A 24,177-nucleotide genomic window follows, 5' to 3' on the forward strand; every position below is an offset into this window, starting at 1 on the left:
TACTTATAACAGGGGTTTCTGGGTTCTAAAGTACATAGGGAATTCCTGACTCTCCACTGACATATAATGTTTGATTTCAATTGCCTGATCCTTCTGTTTTCTGAGAAGAGAAGGTTGGCACCAGTGATCCTGTTCAGAACACATGAACAAGCCTAGCCTTCATGTATATGGGGGGTGGATTGAGAAAGATAGCTGATGAAATGTTCATCTGACTGCTATCACTTGTATGGGTACCTTTATGGTTGTGACCCACCTAAGGGTCTGCTAATGATGTCAATTCATGTGGGACAGGAAGGATTCAAATGAAAATTCTTTGAACAACAGCAGCCAAAATATTTACTAGGCTGATACTGCCATAGGAGTTAATTTAGTTGTTCACTTTTTTATTTTTTATTTTTTTTATGAAGAGATGTTCATAAGAGTGTTGGTTAAAAGTGTTCACGAGAATAAAATTGGTATTTTATTTATATTGATTGATTGATTTCTGCGTCTCCACCTTCTGCATACTGCAGCAGTACTGCACACTGATAACAGTATAAAATTTTTAAATAACATATACTTTCTAATGCACTGTGTAATGCGATACTTCTCTCTTTTTACATACCGGTATACAGGCTTAAAAATTCATAAAGTATATATAGCACAAATAAAAAGAATAAATTAGGGGGAGGGACAATTCTTTGTTAGGTACATTCAGATACACTAGTGCTGAGCCCCCCTGGATCCTGCTGTTTTAGCAACTTGAACTGCAAAGCAGCACAGTTAGTGTCACAGATGCCACAGTCAGGGCCCACCTATAGGCGAGGTCTAGAGTGCCCATAAGATGAGGACGCTGCATACAGAGTTTTAAGCATGCTGCCGTAACAGTGCTATGTATGTTTGCAGAGCATCTGGAGCTTCAGGAAAAAGATGCATAGGTGAGTGGTGTTTTTTCTCTCTCAATGGGGACTGTTATATAGGGGAAATGTGAGGGGCCTACTATATGGGGGAAGTGAGAGGAGCCTTCTATTTGGAGGCAATGTGAAGGAGCCTGCTATAGGAAGGCAATGTAAGGGATCTGCTACTACATAAGGGTACAAATTAGGCACTATTACTGTGTGAAGCAATACACATGGGGAGTTTGTAGAGGTGAGATTTGTGCTTGAACAAGGAGCCTAAAATGTTTGTCTTGCAGATTCTGTGGAACCACAGCTGAAGACGACTTTATGATGGCCCATGAAAGATAGAGAAGAAAAAGAGAGAACAACTCCTTTCAGAAAAGACATCACTGAATCACTGGATAACAAAAATGATGGTTGCATGCAGAGTGCTCGAATACAGCTAGTATGTAATTCTACTTGGTCACTGTATGTGGCAATATTGGTCTCAGTAAGGCTGGGTTCACACTACGTTTTGTCCCATACGGGAGCGCATACGGCAGGAGGGAGCTAAAAGCTCGCGCTCCCGTATGTGACCGTATGCGCTCCCGTATGCCATTCACTTCAATGAGCCGACCGGAGTGAAACGTTCGGTCCGGTCGGCTCATTTTTGCGCCGTATGCGCTTTTACAACCGGACCTAAAACCGTGGTCAACCACGGTTTTAGGTCCGGTTGTAAAAGCGCATACGGCGCAAAAATGAGCCGACCGGACCGAACGTTTCACTCCGGTCGGCTCATTGAAGTGAATGGCATACGGGAGCGCATACGGTTACATACGGGAGCGTGAGCTTTTAGCTCCCTCCTGCCGTATGCGCTCCCGTATGGGACAAAACGTAGTGTGGACCCAGCCTAACAACTTTTATTCTGTAATAGTACAGTTGTATTGGTCAGTCATTTGTCAGTGGTAATGGTATTGGTCATGGTGTGGCAGTATTAGTAAAGTAGGTGGTGCAAAAAAAGGGCAAGGCCAAGGGATGGCCCTGTCCACAGAACTATGGGGGAAATTTAGCAATACATGTGCAGAAGTTGATCAGTTGCCCTTAGCAACCAGATTATTTAATTTATTAAGGAGGCCCCTAAAAAACTGAAAGAAGCAATTTGGTAACTATGGTCAACTATTCAACTCTTCCTCTGCACAGGTTTTGATGCATCTTTCCCTTTGTTTTTGAACACAAAGAAAGTGTATGCATCAGTTTCTTATACCTGGCTGTAAATTCTGACTGGCGAATCACAGCTTTTCCGAGCCAATCGGGTCTCTGGTGACCCGGAAAATAAGGGTGTTTGGTGCTGTCCCAGACAACACCAATTACCCTTCACCAGCAGAAGAGAGGTGGCCACCTCATAATTGCCCTGATTGGTAGGCCGCTACCGTCCGACCAATCACAGCTCTTGATTGGTGATGTCACTGACGGCACCAGTTCTACTCATAGTCTTTAAAAAATAAAAACAAGTCTACTTTATGATGCCAACATAAAGTAGACATATTGTGAATCAATATGTCATTTATTTGGCATAACCGTTTTCCTTACAAGCAGAGCACTTCAAATTTAGAAAAATATAAACTCGACGAGAGCTTACAACTACCTTAAAGTAGAATATGTCACAAAAAACGATTTCAGAATCAGACTGAGAAGTAAAAGCATCCCAGAGTTATTAATGCATGAAAAGACACAGGTCAGATTTTAAAAAGTTGTCTGTGTCCTTAAGGCCAAAACAGGCTGCGTCCTCAACCCCTTAAGGACTCAGTGAGTACCTGTACGTCCTGAGTCCGCTCCCGTTCTATAAGGCATGGCCATCTTTTTTAAGGTTAAGGAGGAAGAAACGAAAGTGCAAATACGGAAAATCTCTGAGTCCTTAAGGGGCTAAAGGACTAAGCAAATTTCAGTTTTCATTTTGCAGTATTCCTGAATTTATGAAGTACGAATGTCGCACGTAGGCATAAAACAAAGTTGCAACCCCCCCACAAAGTCAGACCAGGCTTACAAAACTGCCTTTAGAAAGCACTTTTAAAAAGTCTCTGAGAAATATATAGAAAATTAGCAGAGAAGAAGAAGAAATCTACAAAATGGTGTTCTGAAGGGGTTTATTGTTTTTTTGTTTATGTGCACCAAATTTATCAACCCCATGTGATAGTATGATAAATGTGTCACACATAAGCAAAACCAAAGCAAAAAAAAAAAAGCAAAACAACTAACTTTCTAAAGACAACAACAATAAATCTCAACTATGGAGATTTATCTATACTAAAGCAAGGCCTCGTTCACATTGCTATTCGGAGTTCTGTCGGCAATCCGCTCAGAAGGATGGAGGGAAGCACTATTTTTTTCTCCATAAAATTTCTGTAAAATTACAGGATCACCGAAGGACCCCATGCAAGAGAATTGGGTCTGTCAGAACCCAATAGTAGCTGACGGCATCCAACCTGTTTTTGTGTCCGATCGGCTGAAAAAAAATAAAAAATAAAAAAAGAGAAAAGAGTCGATTGGACCCTTAACAGGTTGGATGCGAACAACAATGTGAACCTAACCTACCTTCCTATACACTAAGGGGGAGATTTATCAAAACGTGTCCAGAGAAAAAGTTGCTGAGTTGCCCATAGAGACCAATCAGATCGAGTCTTTCATTTTTCAGAGGCCTTTTAAAAAATGAAAGCAGCAATATGATGGATTGCTTTGGGCAACTCAGCAATTTTTCCTCTGGACGGGTTTTGATCAATCTCCACCAATTTGTCCTTTCTAGACTGCAGTCTCAAATTCTAATGCTTCTGTATTATACTTGAATCTAATAGACTGTGCATGGTGGTTAACTGTCTGTTACAGCAGACATCCTGCATTTATTATATGGTGTTCCAGACATTGGTAATGTCTTTGTAAATTAAAACAAAACTTTCTCTGTATATTGGAACAAAATATTAATGCCTTGCTCTCTTCCATAGTGAGACAATTTTGGGGGGGAGAATTTTAAACACTTGCTAGTTTTAATATGCCAAATATTAGCAGTGTATGAAGCTGTTTGGAAATCTGCTGTACTTCACGGGTATGTTCCGTGAGTGGAATTCCATGCTGTGAACATTAGCACCAGTGTGAATGGGTCTTCCGCGAGACCCGTCCACGCTCAGGAATTTCAGCGACGGACAATTCAGCCGCTGGTGCTTGCCCACAGAAAAGTGAAAAGACCAGAGCTGCACAGGGGTGAGGAAAGCAAATTATGGTGAGGAAAGCAGCTGGGTGGTTTTATAGTTATGTGTATTAACACTACAGAGCTTTCATTTCCTTTTTCATGGCATAATCCAAGTGTTTAATTATGATAAATGCTAGTCAATAACATTAACAGCAATAATCTAAAGTAGAAACATTTACAAAAACAAGTACCTCTAATTCTGCAACATTTACACAGGCTTTTTTTGAGTATTTCAAGAAATCCTGCAAGAAGAAACAAAAATGATTAATTGCAATTTCAGAAATATGATATTAAACAATAAGTCATGTTATTTAAGAATTGCAAGCAGCACATACACACATAAGCTTCTCCTTGAGCAAAGTGCGCTGAATTGTTGATGCACGCTGACACCATCTAGAGCAAGATTATATTGTAGGTCTTTGGAGGTGGTATGTGGGCTGTTTTTGACCGTTCTCACCATCCTTTGCCTTTCCAAAATTTTACTTTAATTTTACCTGCCACTTCTGGCAAGAACTTAACAAGAACTATGCCTGTGGTTTTCCATTTCCTCACAGTGGACACTGACAGCTTCAATCTTTGTGATAGCTTTTTGTAGGCTTCTTCTAAACCATAATGCTGAACAATCTTTGTTTTCAGGTCATTTGAGAGTTGTTTTCAGGCCCTCTAATGTTGCCACTCTTCAGAAGAGAGAACAACTTGCAAATGGCCACATTAAATACATTTTCTCATAATTTGAAGTTCAAGGCTTAATGGGGGGAGATTTATCATTGCCTTCCTGACAGTTTATTGGCTGTTATTTGGCACAACATTTTTGTACAATCAGTCTTTGCGCAATTTTAAAACAGACATTTCCTGCAAAACTGTGAAATGCAGTGAATAAGTATTTACATTCCAATGGAAGATATTTACCATGTCCCCCTTTTTAAAAAGGTGCAAAAAAAAGTGTGCAAACGTTCAATAAAACTGCAAATACATACCATTGTCTGCCTTGCTTTAGAAAAGTGGCATCCTACAGCAAATTCTGAGTTTATTTTCATTTGTGCAAAATTTATCAAAGTCTCTGCACCATTCTGATAAATATGGTGCAAGCAAAAAAAAAAAAAAAAAAGCCAAGAGGAATGACTGCACACACACCCACAAGTGATAAATCTTCCCCAATCACCAAACCAATTCTGTGTTCCACTTAATTAATCAGTGCTAGGTAGTTACAGGTATTCATATCAACAAAATGACAAGGGTGCCCAAATGTATTCACCTGTCTGCTTTAGTTTTAATGCATATTGCGCATTTTCTGTTTATCCAATAAACCTCATTTTACTACTGAAATATTACTGTGTTTTTCAGATATTTGATCCAGGTTCCATCGTTAAGGGAATAGAGCGATGACCTGGGCCACCAATCAAGCAGAGGGGGTGTCACTTTGTCCAGAGCAATGGGACCTGGTAAGTATAGTTCCCCACCAAGGCACTACTTATGGGGTGGCCAAGAAGACTTTATAACTTCATATCCTCACCATCCCTGGGGGGAAAAAAAAGGTCTCCGGGGATGGTTGGGATAAAGATTTTACCATACATAATACAGATGTATGCAGATCGTGATATATGGTAAAATCTAGTTATTGGTTCCCTATAGAATTCTATTGCTGATCCAAACACCAAATTATGGAAAATGTCAGGGATGCCTAAACTTGTGCACACAACTGTATATATATACAGGGCCGGACTGGGATATAAGCCAGTCCTGGAAATATTCTCATACTACTACTACCGCCTGCTATTGGGGGGGGGGGGGGGGGACCCTGCCGTCACCTGCTAGTGGGGGGGAACCTGCCGTCGCCTTCTAGTGGGGGAGACCCTGCCGTCGCCTGCTAGTGGGGGGACCCTGCCGTCGCCTGCTAGTGGGGGGACCCTGCCGCCGCCTGCTAGTGGGGGGGGACCACGCCGCCGCCTGCTAGTGGGGGGGGACCACGCCGCCGCCTGCTAGTGGGGGGGGGACCACGCCGCCGCCTGCTAGTGGGGGGGGGGTACCCTGCCGCCGCCTACTGTGGGGGGACTCTGACGCCGCCTACTGTGGGGGGCACTGCCGCCTACTATGGGGGGACACTGTCGCCTGTCATGGGGGAAATTGCTGCCTGAAAAATAAGTTTGTTTCAAACTGCCCTATTCTGACCCACTATATCTATTTTGGTAAAAAATTTTATACTTTGGTTAAAAGCAGTACAATAATAGAAAACCATGTAACCGTGGGTATCATTTTAATTGTATTGACCCAAAGAATTAAGAGAATATGTCTGTTTTGAAGTGCACTGCGTAAAAAGGAAAAACCCCATAGGTTGCAAATACTGTACTATGTTTTTTGTTGTGCCATACATTTTATGGTAAAAACAAAGGTGTCATTGTAAAGTAGAATTGTTCATGCAAAAAGGCCCTTATATGGGTCTGTGGATAAATAGAAGAGTATGGCTCTTAAAGGAGTACTCCGCCCCTAGACATCTTATCTGGGGACCCCCCCGTGATCTCTCCTGCAGCACCCCTGTTTTTCAGCTGCACAGATTGAGAATCAGTCTGTGGCTGATGACGGGCGATGCAGGGGACGGAGTATTGTGATGTCACGGCACCGCCCCCTCAATGCAAGTCTATAGGAGGGGCAGAGGCGGCTCTCAAATTAGGCAATATAGGCGGCCGCCTAAGGCCTCGCCCTAAAGGGGGGGCCTCACGGCCACTTAAATCGTGTAGTTAGAGAAGTGATTTTGGCAACATTTTATAAATTTTTTTTTAAATGTCCCGCCCCGGCCTGCGCGCAGGGGGGAAGGGAAGCCTGTGTGCACACAGCGTCCTCCTGCATCCCTGCGTGACCCTCCCCCTTGCGGCACAGTGAGCCAAAAATGGTGCCAGGTGGCGGAGCGAGCTGCCGTGGAACTGCAAGCTGCACGGGCCGGTGTGAGGTGAGATTTCCGAAGGTACAGTACCCTTTCCATCCCTGTTACCCCTTCTCAACCCTGTCCAAACCCCCCCTTACCGTCTCCCAGGTCCACCCTCTGCACCCTCCCCCGTCACACATGGCCACCCCCCCCCGTCATCCATGTCCGCCTTGTCTACCTCCCTGTCCATCCCTGTCACCCATGTCCACCCCCGTCACCCATGTCCACCCCCGTGTCACCCATGTCCACCTCCGTCACCCCTGTTCACCCTCCATCACCCCTGTTCACCCTCCATCACCCCCGTCCACCTCCCGTCACCCCTGTCCACCCCCCTGTCCACCCTCCTGTCACCCATGTCCACCCCACCCTCTCACCAATGTCCACCCTCCTATCATCCCGTCACTCATGTTCACCCTCCTGTCATCCATGTACGCCTTGTTCACTCCCGTCACCCATGTTTTACCCCCGTCTACCCCTGTAGTCTACCCTGTCACCCATGTCCACCCTCCTGTTCACCCATCTGTCCCTTTGTTACCCCAGTCCACCCCTCTGTCACTCCTGTCCCTCTTTTACCCCCTTGTACACCCCTGTCTCCCATGTCTACCCTCCTGTCATCCATGTCCACCCCCCCATCCAACCCTCTGTCACCCCTGTCCATCCCTGTCACCCATGTTCACCCTCCATTGTCCACCCCCCAGACCACATCTTTGTCACCCATGTCCACCCCTAATTCACCCCTCTGTTACCACCTTGTCACCCCTGTCCACCCCTCTGTTACCACCTTGTCACTCCTGTTCACCCTTCTGTCACCACCCATGTTCACTCTTCTACACCCCTCTGTCACCCCTCTGTACCCCATGTACACCCCTCTGTCACCCATATACACTCCTCTATACCCCTCTGTCACCCATGTACTCCCCTCTACACCTCTGTCACTCATGTACACCCCTCTGTCACCCATGTACTCCCCTCTACACCTCTGTCACCCATGTACACCCCTGTCTCCCATGTCTTACCTCCTGTCATCCATGTCCACCACCCCCATCCAACCCTCTGTCACCCCTGTCCATCCGTCACCCTTGTTCACCCCCCATTGTCCACCCTCCTGACCACATCTTTGTCACCCATGTCCACCCCCAATTCACCCCTCTGTCACCCCTGTCCACCCCTCTGTTACCACCTTGTCACCCCTGACCACCCCTCTGTTACCACCTTGTCCCTCCTGTCCACCCTTCTGTCACCACCCATGTTCACTCTTCTACACCTCCCTACACCCCTCTGTACACTCCTCTACACCCCTCTGTCACCCATGTACACTCCTCTGTCACCCATGTACACTACTCTACACCCCTCTGTCACCCATGTACACTCCTCTACACCCCTCTGTCACCCCTCTGTACCCCATGTACACCCCTCTGTCACCCATATACACTCCTCTATACCCCTCTGTCACCCATGTACTCCCCTCTACACCTCTGTCACTCATGTACACCCCTCTGTCACCCATGTACTCCCCTCTACACCTCTGTCACCCATGTACACCCCTGTCTCCCATTTACACTCCTCTACACCCGTCACCCATGTACACTCCTCTACACCCCTGTCACCCATGTACACTCCTCTACACCCCTCTGTCACCCATGTACACTCCTCTACACCCCTGTCACCCATGTGCACTCCTCTACACCCCTCTGTCACCCATGTACACTCCTCTATACCCCTCTGTCACCCATGTACACTCCTCTACACCCCTCTGTCACCCATGTACACTCCTCTACACCCTTCTTTCACCCATGTACACTCCTCTACACCCCTCTGTCACCCATGGAAAAAAAAAAAGTTCGGCACCTAATAGTTTTTTTTGTGCAGGTTTAACGGTGAAGAATTGTGTGTGGAAGAAATCGTGATGATGGCCCGGACCAAATGGAGAAGAGAAGGCAACGAAGCAAATTAGAGAAGATGTCACTGGTGATGATTGGTTGCTGTATAAAGCAGCACTTTAAACTACATACCCACTGATAAATAGATATAATGCATTGCGTTTTGTTTTTTTTATCGCGCTTGGGGGGGCCTCAGATATATTTTTGCCTAAGGCCTCAAAAAGTCTATAGCCGCCGCTGAGGAGGGGGCTCTGTGGCTATCTTTTCGTGAACTAGCTATTTCCTCTTTGAGTTCCCTCCCTGCACAACATGTCCCATAATTCCTTGTTTGTAAGAGGTCATTTCTCTTTTTCTCACAGGAAAAGGACATGTGCTCCCTTCAATGCAATAGACCAGTGTTTTCTAACCAGGGTGTCTCCAGCTGTTGCATACCTACAATTCACTACAGAATTGGTGTTCAGAAGCAAAGACAGGCTCCCTCTGAACACCTGACAAGTGATGTAATGTCTTGGGCCGCACTGCAACCTGGGAAAACCTGAGAGGACACTCATTTTGTATGCTGTTAAATATAAACATTGGGCCAAAAATTGCAGGATCACCACCAAGCACAGGCACAGACAATATATTATGAACTAAACAAATTTTACAGCCCCTGTTGCACAGTCAAATGAAAAGAATTCCTGGAATACTCCTTTAAGATTGCATGAACTGTCCACGTTGTGCACAGCATTGAACAATGTTATAAATGCTTCATTGCACCAGGCTGCCAAGGCTTCCTGGAGCACAAGAGCACTGATTGGATGGCTAGGAGGCAGGTAAGGTTGTCCACTCCACCCCACCCTCCGTCCTCTCAGCTGATCAGGACCCTGTAATTTCATCATGGTGGTCCAGATCAGCCCACTGAGCTAACTGGGAATGAAATTACCCGCATTTAGATGCAGAACATTTCTATTCCTTTTCTACTTCATTTATTAGGAGAATATGACATGACACAAAATTCTTGTCACCGCACTAACCTGTTGGTACAGACAGATCGTGCAGGTGACATTGATGTTAACCATACTTACCTGTCCTCGATCTGTGGTCCCGCTCTTCTGCTGTCTTCCTCCGTTCCAGCAGCAGGTTTGGGGTTCGGGCAGAGCATTCTGATGTCACCGCTGCTGTTTCTTTGGTGAGCCTTGCTGCAAGCCTGCCGCAGGAACTGAAGAAAAGAGCGGGAGAACGGGACCACAGTTCGGGGACAGATAAGTGTGGCTATCATGAGTGTCACCCGCACTACCTGCCTGTACCAACAAGTTAGGGCGGTGACACTGAAGACAGTTTTCCTTTAAAGGAGTTCTCCTAAGTTTAGAACTTATTACCAATCCACAGGATAGGTGATTGGTGGTTGTTTGAATGCTGGAACTCTACCAAATACAAAAATAGACGTCCTCAGTGTGTCTGTTTGAATAAAACAGTGGTTATGTATACACACTGCCACTCCATTAAATTTCTAAGACACTGCTAAAGATAGTGGAGCCCAGCACCCAGCTATATTAAGTAGACCCATAGTGTGTGAATAAAGCGGCAGCCCAGTATGAAAACTGCTGCTTCATTCACAAAGAGGCACCCCCAATTTTATGATCACAGTGGTTGGACCCAACTAATCTCTTATTACCAACATAAATTATAATCTTGGGATAACCATTAAAAATTCTATGTTTTTGTGTCCCCATATTCAGACAATCATAACGTTCTATTATTTTGGTTGACTTTAGTCGTGTGAGGGCTCGTTTTTGTGAGATGAGCTGTAGATTTTATTGTATCATTTTGAAGTACATATGATATTTTGATCAGTTTGAATCATATTTTTTGGTCGAAGCAAGATAAAAAAATATATATTGAAATTTGGTAACTTTTCGTTTGGTATAAATGTTCTTTTTATGTGGGTCAGAATGATAAAAATAATATTAATAACACTTTATATAGCACACACCGATTCCGCAGCGCTGTACACTCAGATTGGTCCCTGTTGTCATATTTCTACAACCATAACGTTTCCATGCTTCTTTTTTCTTTAACTTTTGTTTGTCCTCAGGGGACTTGAAGATGCAATGACATCTGCAGCGTGCTATACCTGCCACTAATACACTGTGTGAGACTTCACCTATGGCTGTCTCTCACAAGTTTCCAAGGAAAGGCTGAAAATTAGGAAGAACTCCACAAAATTCGATTTAGCAGAATCGCTCATTTACAAGCAAAATAATCATGTATGGTCAATAGTCATAAAATAACAGTTTTATTCAGGACCTAAATAAAACATCAACATTTTTGGGGGTTCTTCCGAATTCCCAGTCTTGTCTTCTGCCGTTCCCAAAAGTTCCACCATGGACACGTTATTGAAGAGCTGTTCCTGGCTCCTTGATAGACATTTTGTCTATCTACATGATATTAACAGTGTAATGCTTGCAGCACAACACAATTGAGTACCTTATTCCTAATCCCATTTCCCTTACTTGTGTACAGTTCACGGCACTAGTGCATTTTCTCGTGTTTTTTTTTTTCTTCTATATTTGAAACATCCAAAGCTGTAAGACAAAAAAAAAAAAGGCCATGATTTGGCCCCCCAGCTACCATGCCAACCATCAGAAACCTGCAACTGCATTGCAGGGTTGCCGATGGGCTGCCCCCTCCTTGGTTAAGCCTACAGATGGAGATATCCTTCCCCAACCATGATATTGCGACAGAACATAGGAGGCACGACAGGCGACATGGCAAGACACAGACAGTTTAATCAGAAAATGTTCCCAGCAAAAATGTATTGACTCTGCTGCCTACAAGAAAGTGGACAAGCGTTATTTAAAAGGTATCATCATCCTATGGGATGCAATTAAATTTCCATTTTTTGGGGCTAAAAGGTACATCTTATAATCAGAAAAATAAGGTATTTACAATTAAGTAAGGGAGAGGAGCTGTGTACGATGCCACAGTACACAGTATTTTTTGTAGCTTATGTGATTTTAAAATCTCTCAAAACTTTCTGATTACGTACCTTTAAAAGCAGTTGATATTTCATTATTCTTTGTACAGGTTTAATTAATAAGTCTGTAAGTTGAAGTCGGTGGCCCAGACGCTGCTTCAAGTCCTAAAAGATTTTAAAGTGAACAAAAATAAATAAATAATGCACTAAAAATGTTTTATATGTTTATATACCAAACAGTAGCTGTCGTTTTTTTTTGTCTTTGCTCATGTGGGTACACATATACTGTATATAGATAGCTTGATTTGGCTTCCTGACCATTTCCAGTCTGCTAGTAGCTGCTCGTGATGGTCAATGTGGGTAGCAGCCTAAAATTCCCATCATGCATTGTTGATTACCTTGGCTGACAAAATGTATACAAATAACACAAACAACTAAAAATTAAAAATATTAACTAAACTAAAGAACAAAAAACAAATATAGAATGTTTACATATATATTTCTAAAAGATAAAAATGTGTACATTAAAGGTAAACCCAAAAAACTGTGTGAACTGACTTTTACACCCAGTGCTGCAACTTTGCACATTTAATCTGAAATTAAATTACAGGGCAACAAGTTAGAAATACAACCTTTTGAGCCAGTAAGTGATGAACAATCATGTAGGACACTACAGGATATATTTAATGTATAGTGGAATGCCCACATATTTTAGGTTAAAAAAAATGCTTCACAAGAAAAACACAGACAGGTGATCTCAGGTGATAAGCACCTAACCTTGACTCCAAGCAGTGCTTTGTGTGTGTCAAAGACTAAATATCAAAATACAAAGCAGGAATATAAAGAGAAAAATAGAATTCAAAGCAAGAATGTAGCTGTTTAAAGTCTGGGCTTCACGCTTTTTGAGAAAGCCGTAAAGCCAAGACATGAAACAGCCATAGGCTGTAACTCTCTTTATATGTCAACATTGCCACAACAAAAGTAGCCACAAGCAGATATAAAGAGTGCCATGATCTTTACTCTTACTTAGGATGGAATATTATTCTAGTGAGATGCCTTTTACCCAGGCTATAGAATTTTAGAATTGATGTTGCAAAGAGCACTGAGCATATAATAGAGCAAAAACCAGCAGTGCTGCAGTCTGAGAATTACCAGCAACAATGCATTAGTTACATAATCATGGTGGTGGTTACTCTCCATTCTCTCCACTAGAGATGAGCGAACTTACAGTAAATTCGATTCGTCACGAACTTCTCAGCTCGGCGGTTTCTGACTTTTCCTGCATAAATTAGTGCAGCTTTCCGGTGCTCAGGTGGGCTGGAAAAGGTGGATACAGTTCTAGGAAAGAGTCTCCTAGGACTGTATCCACCTTTTCCAGCCCAGGGGAGCACCTGAAAGCTGAACTAATTCATGCAGGAAAAGTCATCAACTGCCGAGCCGAGAAGTTCGTGACGAATCGAATTTACTGTAAGTTCGCTCATCTCTACTCTCCACAGTCAATAGTAAATATGGAAACACTACGGCTGTTTCCAGAATCAATGGACAGTATATAAACAAGAATTTTACACCAGAAACTGGTAACGCTCAGCAGCATTATAAAACATTTATGGATTATTAAATAATTATGCCATAATTGATTTTCAAAGCGAATTTAATGATATAATGTTAACTGCCAATTTGAAACACTCCTTTAGAAATAGCAGATTCCTAAAAGAAAAATAAATAAATTAAAATATATATACATTCAGTTACTTACAGCTATTCTAAATTATATCTATACATCCATACAGTAGCTATATTAAAGGTGTTTACCTGAGAAAAAAAATGGGTTTTTATATCAACTTACCAGAAATTTATACAGATTATTCAGCTGCTGTATTGCCCTGGAGGAACTTATGTAATCTTTTCAGTCTGATACAGTGCCCTCTGACAAAGGTAGCAGCATAGGGCACTGTGTCTATTTGGAAAGACTACATACTGTAGTTACACATTTCATAAGGTTAACCTCTAACCTCTTGGGGACCAAGGGTGTACCTGTACGCCCTTGTTACGCACCCCTTCTATGACGCGGGCTCCAGAGCAGAGTGTGCTAATAGCAGACCGGTCCTGGCGGCTATCTGTTGATCGCAGCGTCTAAAAAAAGAAAAAAAAGGGTCTTGGCAGCTCTGCAGAGCTGATCAGGACCACCGCGGTTCTGATCAGCTGAGAAGACGGTCTAAAGCTCCAGTCAGCCATGGCAGGGCACCGATAACACTGATCAAAGCTATGCTATAGCAATCCAAGGATTGCATGTAATAGACCCTATGGGGACTAAAAAAAATTTAAAATAAAGTTATTACATGTGAATTAACCCCTTCCCTAACAAAAGCTTGAATCACCCCCCCCCCCCTTTTCCTATATAAAAAAAACATATGTAAACAAAAACAAACAAATACGTGGTATCGCCGCATGCGTAAATGTCCAAACTATAAAAATGTAATGTAATTTTAACGGCGCAGTCAATGGCATATACGTAAAAAAGAAAAACAAAGTCCAGAATTGCGTATTTTTGGTCAAGTAAAACAAAATAAAGTTGGGTATCATTTTAATCGTATGGACCTACAGAATCAATATAAGGTGTACGGTAATTTTTACCGAAAAGTGCACTGCGTGGAATTGAAAGCCCTCAAAATTTTTGGGTTGACCATAGATTTTGTGGTAAAATGATTTATGTAATTACAAAGTAAAATTGATGGTGCAAAAAACAAGCCCCCATATAGGTCTGTAGGTGGAAAATTAAAAGTGATTTTTAAAAGGGGAGGAGGAAAAAACTAAAGCGCAAAAGTGAAAAACGACCCAGTCCTCAAGGGGTTGAAAAAAGGCCAGAGCCCATCAAGTTCAAACTGACTTTCTCAACATGCAACATGACTCCATGGCATACAGCAGCTTAGAAGTACTGAAAGGCTTGAGATTTTTAAATAGCAGTATTTTACAAATCTGTAAAACTTTCTAGTACCAATTGACTTAAAACATTTAGTAATACATTATCTGTTTAGCCCTCTGTTAAAGGGATACTCCACCCCTGGACATCTTATCCCCTATCCAAACGAGAGGGGATAAGATGTCACGATCTCGGCTGCAGCACCCCAGGCATCCTGTGAACGGAGCGAACTTCGCTCCATGCCGAATGACTGGCAATGTGGGGCAGAGGTTCGTGACCTCAGGGCCATGCCCCTCTCGTGAAATAATGGCCACGCCCCCACAATGAAAGCCTATGGGAGGGGGAGTGATGGACTTGCATAGTGGGGGCGTGGCCGTGACGTCACAAGCGGGCGTGGCCGTGACATCAAACTTCCGGCGCTGCACCCGACGCTCTAAACGAACGCCGGGTGCAGCAGGGAGATCGCAGGGGTCCTTTGGATAGGGGATAAGATTTCTAGAGGCGGAGTACGCCTATAAGCAGCTAATTGGTCATGCTACCTGATGATGTGGTGAATATAGTCAGTACCATCACTGCAGCTCCAGTTTTTACTGGAATAAATGTCCACAAGGGAATAAAACTGAAATGTGTATTTACAACACACAAACCAATGGGAGAAACTTACCTCAAAATAAGTGTCAATGTACTCTGAAACAATATGCTCAGAATTTGGTTTGTTTTGGCAGTAAACTATGTACATATGTAATCTCCTTTCCTGTAACAAAACAAAAATGGGATTAATAAATGTAAACCATAATTACATTTTGATCTGTGAATTTACAGACTATTGAAGAGATTTGCGAGAAAAAATTGATAGGATAGCTCACAGTACAAGACCAAAATTGTATTAGACCGAGCTATCCAAATATTGCACCAATATCCTAGGTGCATAAGTTAAAGAGTAATAAAAGAAAAAAGGATTTGGAGCTCTAGGTCTAGAAATATATGGACAGTGCTAAACTTAAAATTAATTTATTATAAGAAAATGAAAAACAAATAAATGCATGTAAACAGTCCACCCAGAGGGGTCTGTGGAGTCAGTAGCGGTGCGTTGTTCCTGCTCGGCTGGCTGGCACATATGGCAGTGACAAGATACAACAGGTAGATTCGGAAAGCCGGCGTCTGCCTCATGAGAGGTATGCGTGCCAAATCTGAGGTTTTCCAAAAGATGTGGACAAGGATTCTGGAATATGAGATTAAAAATGCAATATGGAGTACGGTGAGGCCGAGCTGCTGGGGGACCCAGCGCCATCTTGCCTGGAGAACGCAGGAGTTGTGGAGCGCCTGCAGTGCTTTGCATGTGTCACTGAGCCGGCGGCCAGGGCCTGCCTGGAGTGAAGAGGACCAGGGGGGAGCTGACTGGCCGGCCAACAACTTTATCTCCTCTACAGCTGTGGATCCTTCTCCTGTGAGTACAGGGTTTGTGTGTCATGCTGTGGCAGGTCAGTCTCCGCTTAACCCCCTCTGTGCTGGAGCACACACTGCTTTCATTGGGGACTCCTCTACCATGTCTGCTCTGCTGTCTACTGGTCCTGCTGAGTCTCTCCTGGTACTGTCCCCCATTAAAACTCTCCCTGCTGCTGCACAGTTCTCTATGCATTTTAACCCCTCAAGTGTTGGTCTGGAAGATGTGTCCCCAGCTGTCCCTTCATCCTCCTCTCCTCCTTCTGAACCCCCTTTGAAAGATGTTTTCCTGGCCGTATCTAAGGGCAACACTGATGTTAAGCTGCTACTGGGTGGTCTACGTGAGGACATTAACCTTATTCGCTATGATATGCAAAAGGTGTCCGAGCGGGTTAGTGCTGTTGAGGAAAGAGTGGGGGATTTGGAGGATCAGGTCCCTCCACTTAAGAGAGACATGCACCGTGTGATTAACCATTTGACTGCTCTAGCCGCTAAAGCTAAATGATATGGAAAACCACTTGCGGCGGAATAATGTACGCCTGGTGGGTGTCCGGAAAAGGCTGAGGGTCGTGACCCTGGGGAATATTTGGAAAATTGGCTCCTTAACACTTTCGGAAGAGAGACTTTAAAGCCTTTGTTTGCAGTAGAGCGCACCCATAGGCTAAGTTTCCACTTGTTTTTTTTTCTGGCAGTTTTTGAGCCAACGTCAGAAGTGAATCCATAAGGGAGGAGAAGTATAAGTCCTTCCTTTTATCTCCCATTCCTTTTGAATACATTTCTGGATTTTGCTCAAAAACTGCAGTTTTCCAAAAACTGCCAGAAAACAAACCAAGTGGAAACTTAGCCATAGGGTGCCCACCCGTCCCCTTTCGCCTGGAGCCCCACCCAGAGCTGTCCTTATCCGGATTCTTCATTATAAAGACAGGGACATTATTCTTCAAAAAGCTAGGGACATAGACTCTCTCACTATCAATGGGAGTCGTGTCTTGATTTTTTGAAGTCCAGAAGAGACGTGCTAAATTTACGGATGTTAAACGCCGACTGCGTGCCCTGAATATGATGTACTCTTTCGTATACCCTGCATGCCTCCGTGTGGTTGCCTTTGGAACTACTCATATGTTTGATACTTCTGTGGCGGCTGCGGAGTGGCTGGATATGCATGAGGCGCATATAAGACGTGCTAGACCTTGAGGTTTCTTCGTGGCCTTTTTACGTGTTTGCAGGTCATGATGACATGTCTGGGACTCTCCGGGCCTATGTAAGTATGCGCTCAGCGTGCGCTGTCGGGAGTGTATATTTACATATGTTAGGCCTTTACTGTTAATTGATCCATGCATCATTTTACTAGTTGCACTGGGTAATTCTTTTCATGGTACCCTTCAATATTGCCAAATGTCCTTCATATTTTTCATGTTTTTGGCTCAGGTTTGAGCATGGCATGTTGGTAATCTGACCCTTTTGTTCCATATGTTACCTGCTCACCCTACCTGGGCTATTTGTTTGCCTCTAGCATCGCAAGTTGGTTGATTTGGTTTGTTGTTTGTCTGGGGTGTTTGTGGTGTTCCGTGTCTTCCCTTACAATTTTTCATGCAGAACTGTGTCTCTTATGTCTATGTCAGGTTTCTACGTCTGCCCTTCCACGTTGTTGTTTATGTCTTTTCCTTTGTACTATGGCTAACAACTTACATGTGGTGGCGTGGAATGTGAGGGGCTTTAATGTTCCCACTAAACATCTTGCTGCTTCCCAAGCGCTTGAACCCTGTCAACCTACTATATTGTGTTTTTCTGAAACTCACCTAAAGGATGATATTGTGTCCACCTTTCCATGTTGTCATTTATGCTTCTCCGTTTGTACTATGACTAATAATATAACTGTGGTAGCGTGGTGCACCGCTCCTGATGTACCTCAATAACTTTCTGAACCCAAGCCTTGATAAGTTTCCTACCAGGGGACAGACTGGAGCCTCGGGATCTACAGTTCTGGCTAGATTTGTGGAGGAGATGGCACCCTATTGATTTACAATATTCCTGTTATTCTAGCTCTCATGGCATGCTCTCCCGCATTGATCATGTGTTAGGAAATGATTTAATATTTCCCCTGTTTGGGTCGGTGGACTATCTCCCCAGTAATCTTTCCTACCATTCCCCTATACTTACGTGTCCTGCTGCTTCGGTGGATCAGAAGTTTACGGAGCTGCTTGCGGCCTTTACCTCCTGCCAGACTCTGATGATCTCGTAGGTGGATGAGCTGCGACAGGACTTCGTGATTCTCCGGCAAGAGACAAAAAATCTGTGAGTGTACGGAGGAGGTGGAACGCAGAGGAAGTAATGGAATGGAAGTAGAGTTGCCTTCTATCCATATTTTTCGGTGGAATTACGTAAAGAACCAAGTTCACTGAGGTGCGCCTTCGACTCCGCACCAAGGGATATCGCTATGCCATGCTATTCCCGACTCATCTTTGAGTGGTGAATGGTGCATCTACCAGATTCTTCACATCTCCAGCTGAGGCCCTGCATTGGCTCCTCCGGACTGATCCTGTGGCGCATTAGCGCAAGTCATCTTCTGCTTCTCAGTCCTTTAGTGAATGTATGGAGCTGGGTTACTGGTTAGGCCGGCCTTAGAATTCATGGACTACGGACTGTGTTCCTGGTTATGGTTCCTTGGTTAGAGGGATATCTAATGAGTTGGCCACGGAGTTAGTATAGTGGGTTGGATAGGTGGTAGTGGGGTGGGCTACTCTAGTGGAGTTCTTGCTACTGCCCATTGGTTAGTGTTTAGGGTCTAGGTCTGCACATGTTCCCAGTGTTAGCCAGGGTTACGCTGGGGTTGTTTTCTATATGTTTTGCATTTGTTTCTGTATTTGGTGTTTGTCTCTGATGTCTTGTCCTGTGTCCTGCAAGTGGTGTATGTTTTTTGTTCCTGGAGCACCTCTGGTGGTGGCATTATGTTTTCTGTAAACTGTTACGACTACTCAGGAGCTTTTCTGTGCAGGAGGGTGGCCTTAGTCCTTGGTGGTTATACTGCAAATAGTTTTTTTAGGTATTGATAATGGGGTCACTTCGTATTGTGAGCTGGAATGTTAGGGGCCTTAACTCCAAATTTAAACGGGCTCTGTGCGTAAACTTTGTAAAGAAGCAGTCGCCACACATGATTTGTCTACAGGAAACATCTTACTGGTCAGAAAATTCTTGCCTTGAAAAGGGCTTGGATAGAGAGGGGATATCATTCCACTTATTCTTCCTCTGCTAGGGGTGTGTCTATTTTGGTGACTAAATCTCTCCCTTTGGTCATTGATCAGGTAGCGTTTTACCAATTTGGTAGGTTTGTGATCCTTCAATGTTCCTTACATGCCTTCAGTTTTCTTTTGGTGTAGGTGTATGTCCCCCCTCCATTATGTGTCACGTGTAAATTAATGACATTTCCCTCTCTGCCTGTTCTCCTTATAGGTGACTTTAATGCGCTCCCAGATCGGAGTGTCGAACGCACTGGTGCAGCGGATCCCGGCTCGCCTGGACTTAATGACTGGATTGCTGCGCTGTCTTTTACAGAGGTTTGGCGTTGGAAGCATCCATCTGGCCCATTGTTCTCCTTCTATTCAGCGGTGCATACATCATTCTCCAGAATAGATTTGGCATATGCCTCCTTCTGCCTTTTGTAAGAGATGTTACATACACCACTAGTCGGATCTCAGCTCTTGTGTTATCATTGGGTTTAGGCCCTCACCGATCTTCCAAAGTCTGGCGGATGCACCCTGGCTGGCTGCAGGAGGCAACCTTGCTGGAAGATCACAATTGTTTTTGGGAACATAATGGGTCTCACCCTGACAGGTTGGTGCAATGGGATGCTTATAAGGCTCATGTTAGGGGGCCTTTTTGACTGAGGTTGCCGGACGGAGGGCTGCTTATTCCACTAGGGAACGTGCGCTGCAGGTAGCGATTGGGGTTTTGGAAGCGGAGGTGGTGAGGGATCCTTCTCCTGATGTTGAATGAAAATGGTTGAATGCACAGAGGGCTCTCCTGATCCTTTAGAGAGAAAAAGTGCAAAAGCGGTTGGTGGACAGGGAGGCGGCCATATTCGAATTTGGGAATAAAAATGGTACGTTATTGGCTTATTTGGCTAGAGAGTTGGCCAGTGGTCGCTATACCTTGCATTAGGGGGCTTCTGGGATTTTGGAATCTGACCCTATTGCTATAAATGCTGTCTTCCTGGACATTTATGCTGAGCTATATAAATCTCACTTGTCGGTTGTGCCGGAAGATTTGGTGCCCTTTTTGGAGGGATAGCCTCTTACGCCTTTGACTGCTGCTCAGGCAGCTGATTTAGAAGCCCCTTTCTTTGAAGAGGAAGTTTGTATGGCGATTGCTTCTCTACAGACGGGGAAAACTCCGGGGTTGGATGGGATGATTGGTACAGGGCGAATGAGGAGTGGCTGATACCTATTCTTCAGAACCTATTTAGAGCGGCTATGGAGACTGGGAGACTCCCTCATTCCATCAGAGAGGCCCTTATCGTAGTTCTTCCTAAACCGGGGAAGGATCTGACATTGCCTGATTCTTATTGACCTATTTCTCTCCTTAATGTAGACATCAAACTTTTGGCTCAAATATTAGCTAATAGGTTACAAAGGGTCATATTCGCTAACGTTCATCTTGACCAGACGGGTTTTATGCCAGCGAGAGCCACTGATATTAATGTACAACGCTTACATCTCAACATAGCTGCTGCGGAAGGGTGTGCCTCTGGGGGGTATGTGGTTTGGATGCGTACAAGGCTTTTGACTTTGTGAAATGGGTGTACCTTTGGAGTGTCTTGGGGGTCCTTCGGTTCGGTCCTCGGTTCCGGGCATGGGTACGCTGGCTATATGATAGCCCTCAAGCCAGGGTGCGCACCAGTTTGGAGGTTTTAGAGTCCTTCCAGCTGGTAGAGGTACGAGGCAGGGATGCCCCCTTCCCCTTTTTTGTTTGCTCTAGCAGTGGAGCCGCTGGCGGCGGCCATCATATCATCCGCTTGTATTCAGGGGGTGTGTCGGGGTTCCTTAGAGGAGTAAGTCTCCATGTATGCAGATGACACGCTGGTATACTTAACTGATGTTCAGGGCCCCTTGGAGGCCTTGTTTGTTCTCTTAAACAAGTTTAGTTCCTTCTCCGGTCTCAAAGTTATTTGGGCTGAGTTGGCTTTGATGCCTCGATCGGTGACTGCGGACCCAATTCCGCCTCTTCCTAATGGGCTGCAAACAGTGTCTCAATTCAGATATTTGGGAGTGGAGGTTTCTGCGTGTGTGAGGGACTATGTAAGGTTGAATTTGGATCCGGTTTTGTCATTGGTGTCAGTTAAGTTACAGGCCTGGTCATCCTGGCCTCTTTCCCTAGCCAGCAGGATTAAAATCTTTAAAATTATATACCTTCCTAAGTTTTTGTATCTCTTCCATCTTTCCCCGGTAATTCCTCCTAGGAAATACTTTGTTAAGCTGAGTGGCACCCTGAGATCCTTTTATTGGCAAGATAAATCTCTGCAATTGGGTCAGGCGTTTCTTCTGGCGCCTAAACAGCGGGGCTGCTTAGCTGCTCCTAACATGTATGATTATTTTTTAGCATCTCAATTGGTTTATACTGCCTGGTGAATCGACCTGGATCTGGCGAATGCATCTACTGCCCTTGCGGGAGCTTTGATAGATTCGTATGAAACCTTGACCAATACTCTTTACAGACACACTTCTAATTCTAGGTTGCTGGCTGAGGTATGGTTGGTGGCCTCCAGACGCTTTCTGTTGCCAGTGATGTCTCCTAGAGCACCACTGTGGGGGAACCCTCATTTTGAGCACCTTCAGGAGTTGGAGGCTGCCGGCTTCTGGAGTGATCATGGAGTCAAGTTCGCTATGCATTTGTTTGGGGAATTTCCTTCTTTCCCCTCCTCCGAACTACGTGACCGCTTTGATCTCCCTCGGGGTGCAATTTTGGAACTTCCAGCTGAGGCATGCGGTGGTGGCGCAGTTTGGCTCCCTTGATGTGACTACGGCTTTTTCGGCGGTGGAGCACTTCTGGGTACCACTGACCTTCCCAAACCTCTGACTCAGGCTTATGCATTACTTCAATCTGTGGGCCCTGACCTGTTTGGGTTGGCTTTTGTGAAGTGGGTGGCCGATATTCCAGATCTATCTGAGGACCAGTGGAGGGAAGTTACTAAAACGTACTACCCTACGGTAGTCAGTGCTAGGGACATGCTAGACTGATCCTACGCTTATATTACACTCCAGTCAAGCTGTTCCGTATTGGGGTTTCTGCTTCTGACTCTTGTTTTAGGTGCAGCGCGAATGTGGGCTCTCTTACACACGCTATGTGGAGCTGTCCTTGTGTGGAACCCATCTGGAGAGAGGTGATGCAGTTCTTCATGAATCAATTAATAGTTTCCCTTTTTGTGTTTTCCCCTGTTGTATGTCTGTTAGGTGTTATTAAATGGGCACTGTCACCATCTTTATTTTTTGATATGTTGTAGTACTTATGTACTACAACATATTTCTAATATATTGTCATTATTTTTTTTTTTTTTTTATTATCAGGGTGAAATTTACGTTTAAAAACCGGCCACTAGGGGTCTCCCTCCTAGTGGCCGGCAGAAGCCTGGCATGACGTCACGCCTGAAAAAGCACTGATTTTGGCCTGGCAATCAGTCCTTTTTCATTTAGGCTGCTCTCGCTCCCTGCCTGTCAATCAGACAGGCAGGAGCGAGCGCATTGGCTCCCCGGCCACTGGCTGGGAGGCCACTCCTCCTGCACATGTCATCGCCGCCGCTGTCCCTGCACACCCGCTGCCAGACTCTGCAGTAAGTATACAGGGAACGGGGTTTGCGGGCGGGGGGGTTGTGATGGAGGGAACGGAGTATGCGGGCGGGTTTGTGATGGAGGGAACGGGGTATGGCGGGGAGGGAACGGGGTATGGCGGGGGGTGGAAACGGCCGCATGGCACTAACTTATAGTTTATCTACACAGGGTGCCTCTAGCTGTTTCACTACTACAACTCCCAGAATGCCCTGACAGCCAATAGATGTCAGGGCAAGCTGGGAGTTGTAGTGGTGAAACAGCTGGAGGCACCCTGTGTAGATAAACTAAGGGCGGAAGTCCCCCCCAGCAGGTATCAGGGACGTGGTGCCTGCTGGGGAAGTCTGCCTGGTATTGAGCACACTTCCAGGCAGACAAAAAGTTATTTTTAATATAGTAAAAAGAAAAATTTAAAGCAGGGAGGGGGTAAGGGATAGAAAAAAAAAATAGGATGGTGAGAGCTACCCTTTAATGATCTGGCTTCAGGCTCCCAGAGGCGCCTGCTCATTAGATTTCTCCTTTTCTTTGTCCATAAGTTCCTGATCATGGCATGGAAGGATAACTCTCTCCCCCCTATAGCGCGCTGGTTCAATCTGGTTAACAAATATGTACCATTGTATAGGACTCTATAGTAGTCGTAAATGTCCCCAAAAATTTGACAAAGTCTGGATGCCTTGGTTACTGATAGGTGAATCAGTAGTCCCTCCGGAGCGTTTGGGTTCTCCTGGGTAGTGTGCTATTTCTTTTTATCTAGGTGAGGTGAGAGGTTACTCCGGCTGTATGTCATGTGTCTGATTGTTGTGTGTCTGTCGAATGTCCTGTTGGTGTTCGGGTGCGGATCGACTTAATTACCCAGTTGAAGTTGATTTTATCCTGTATCTAATATCCTTATTTGGGGGGGGAGATTGGGGAGCTCTGTGCTCAAGCTATTTGTCCCCTGTGTATGTGTTTTTTTTTTCATAAAAAGTTATAAATAAATACTTGAAAAAAAAAAAGTGCTCTGTGGGTGCACTACGAGGCTCAGAAGGGAAGGAGCGACAATGGGATTTTGGAGAGTGAGTTTTTCTGAAATGGTTTTTGGGGGCATGTCACATTTAGGAAACCTCTATGGTGCCAGAACAGCAAAAAAAAAAAAGAACACA

The 24,177-nt window shown here is 44.5% G+C and overlaps 1 protein-coding gene across 4 annotated transcripts in view; it reads right to left on the minus strand.

Moving 5' to 3' along the window:
* TRIO (trio Rho guanine nucleotide exchange factor) overlaps window positions 1–24,177 on the minus strand; it is a 748,009-nt gene that overhangs the window by 126,476 nt on the left and 597,356 nt on the right. For all 4 annotated transcript variants that reach the window (XM_056520137.1, XM_056520140.1, XM_056520138.1 and 1 more), the window contains exons 44-46: window positions 15,442–15,531; window positions 11,930–12,022; window positions 4,290–4,340 (exon numbers count right to left, since the gene is read on the minus strand). In XM_056520137.1, the coding sequence (XP_056376112.1) occupies window positions 4,290–4,340; window positions 11,930–12,022; window positions 15,442–15,531 (234 nt within the window). The remainder of the gene's footprint in view (window positions 1–4,289; window positions 4,341–11,929; window positions 12,023–15,441; window positions 15,532–24,177) is intronic.

Source organism: Hyla sarda, chromosome 5, assembly GCF_029499605.1.
Source record: "Hyla sarda isolate aHylSar1 chromosome 5, aHylSar1.hap1, whole genome shotgun sequence".
NCBI lineage: Eukaryota > Metazoa > Chordata > Amphibia > Anura > Hylidae > Hyla > Hyla sarda.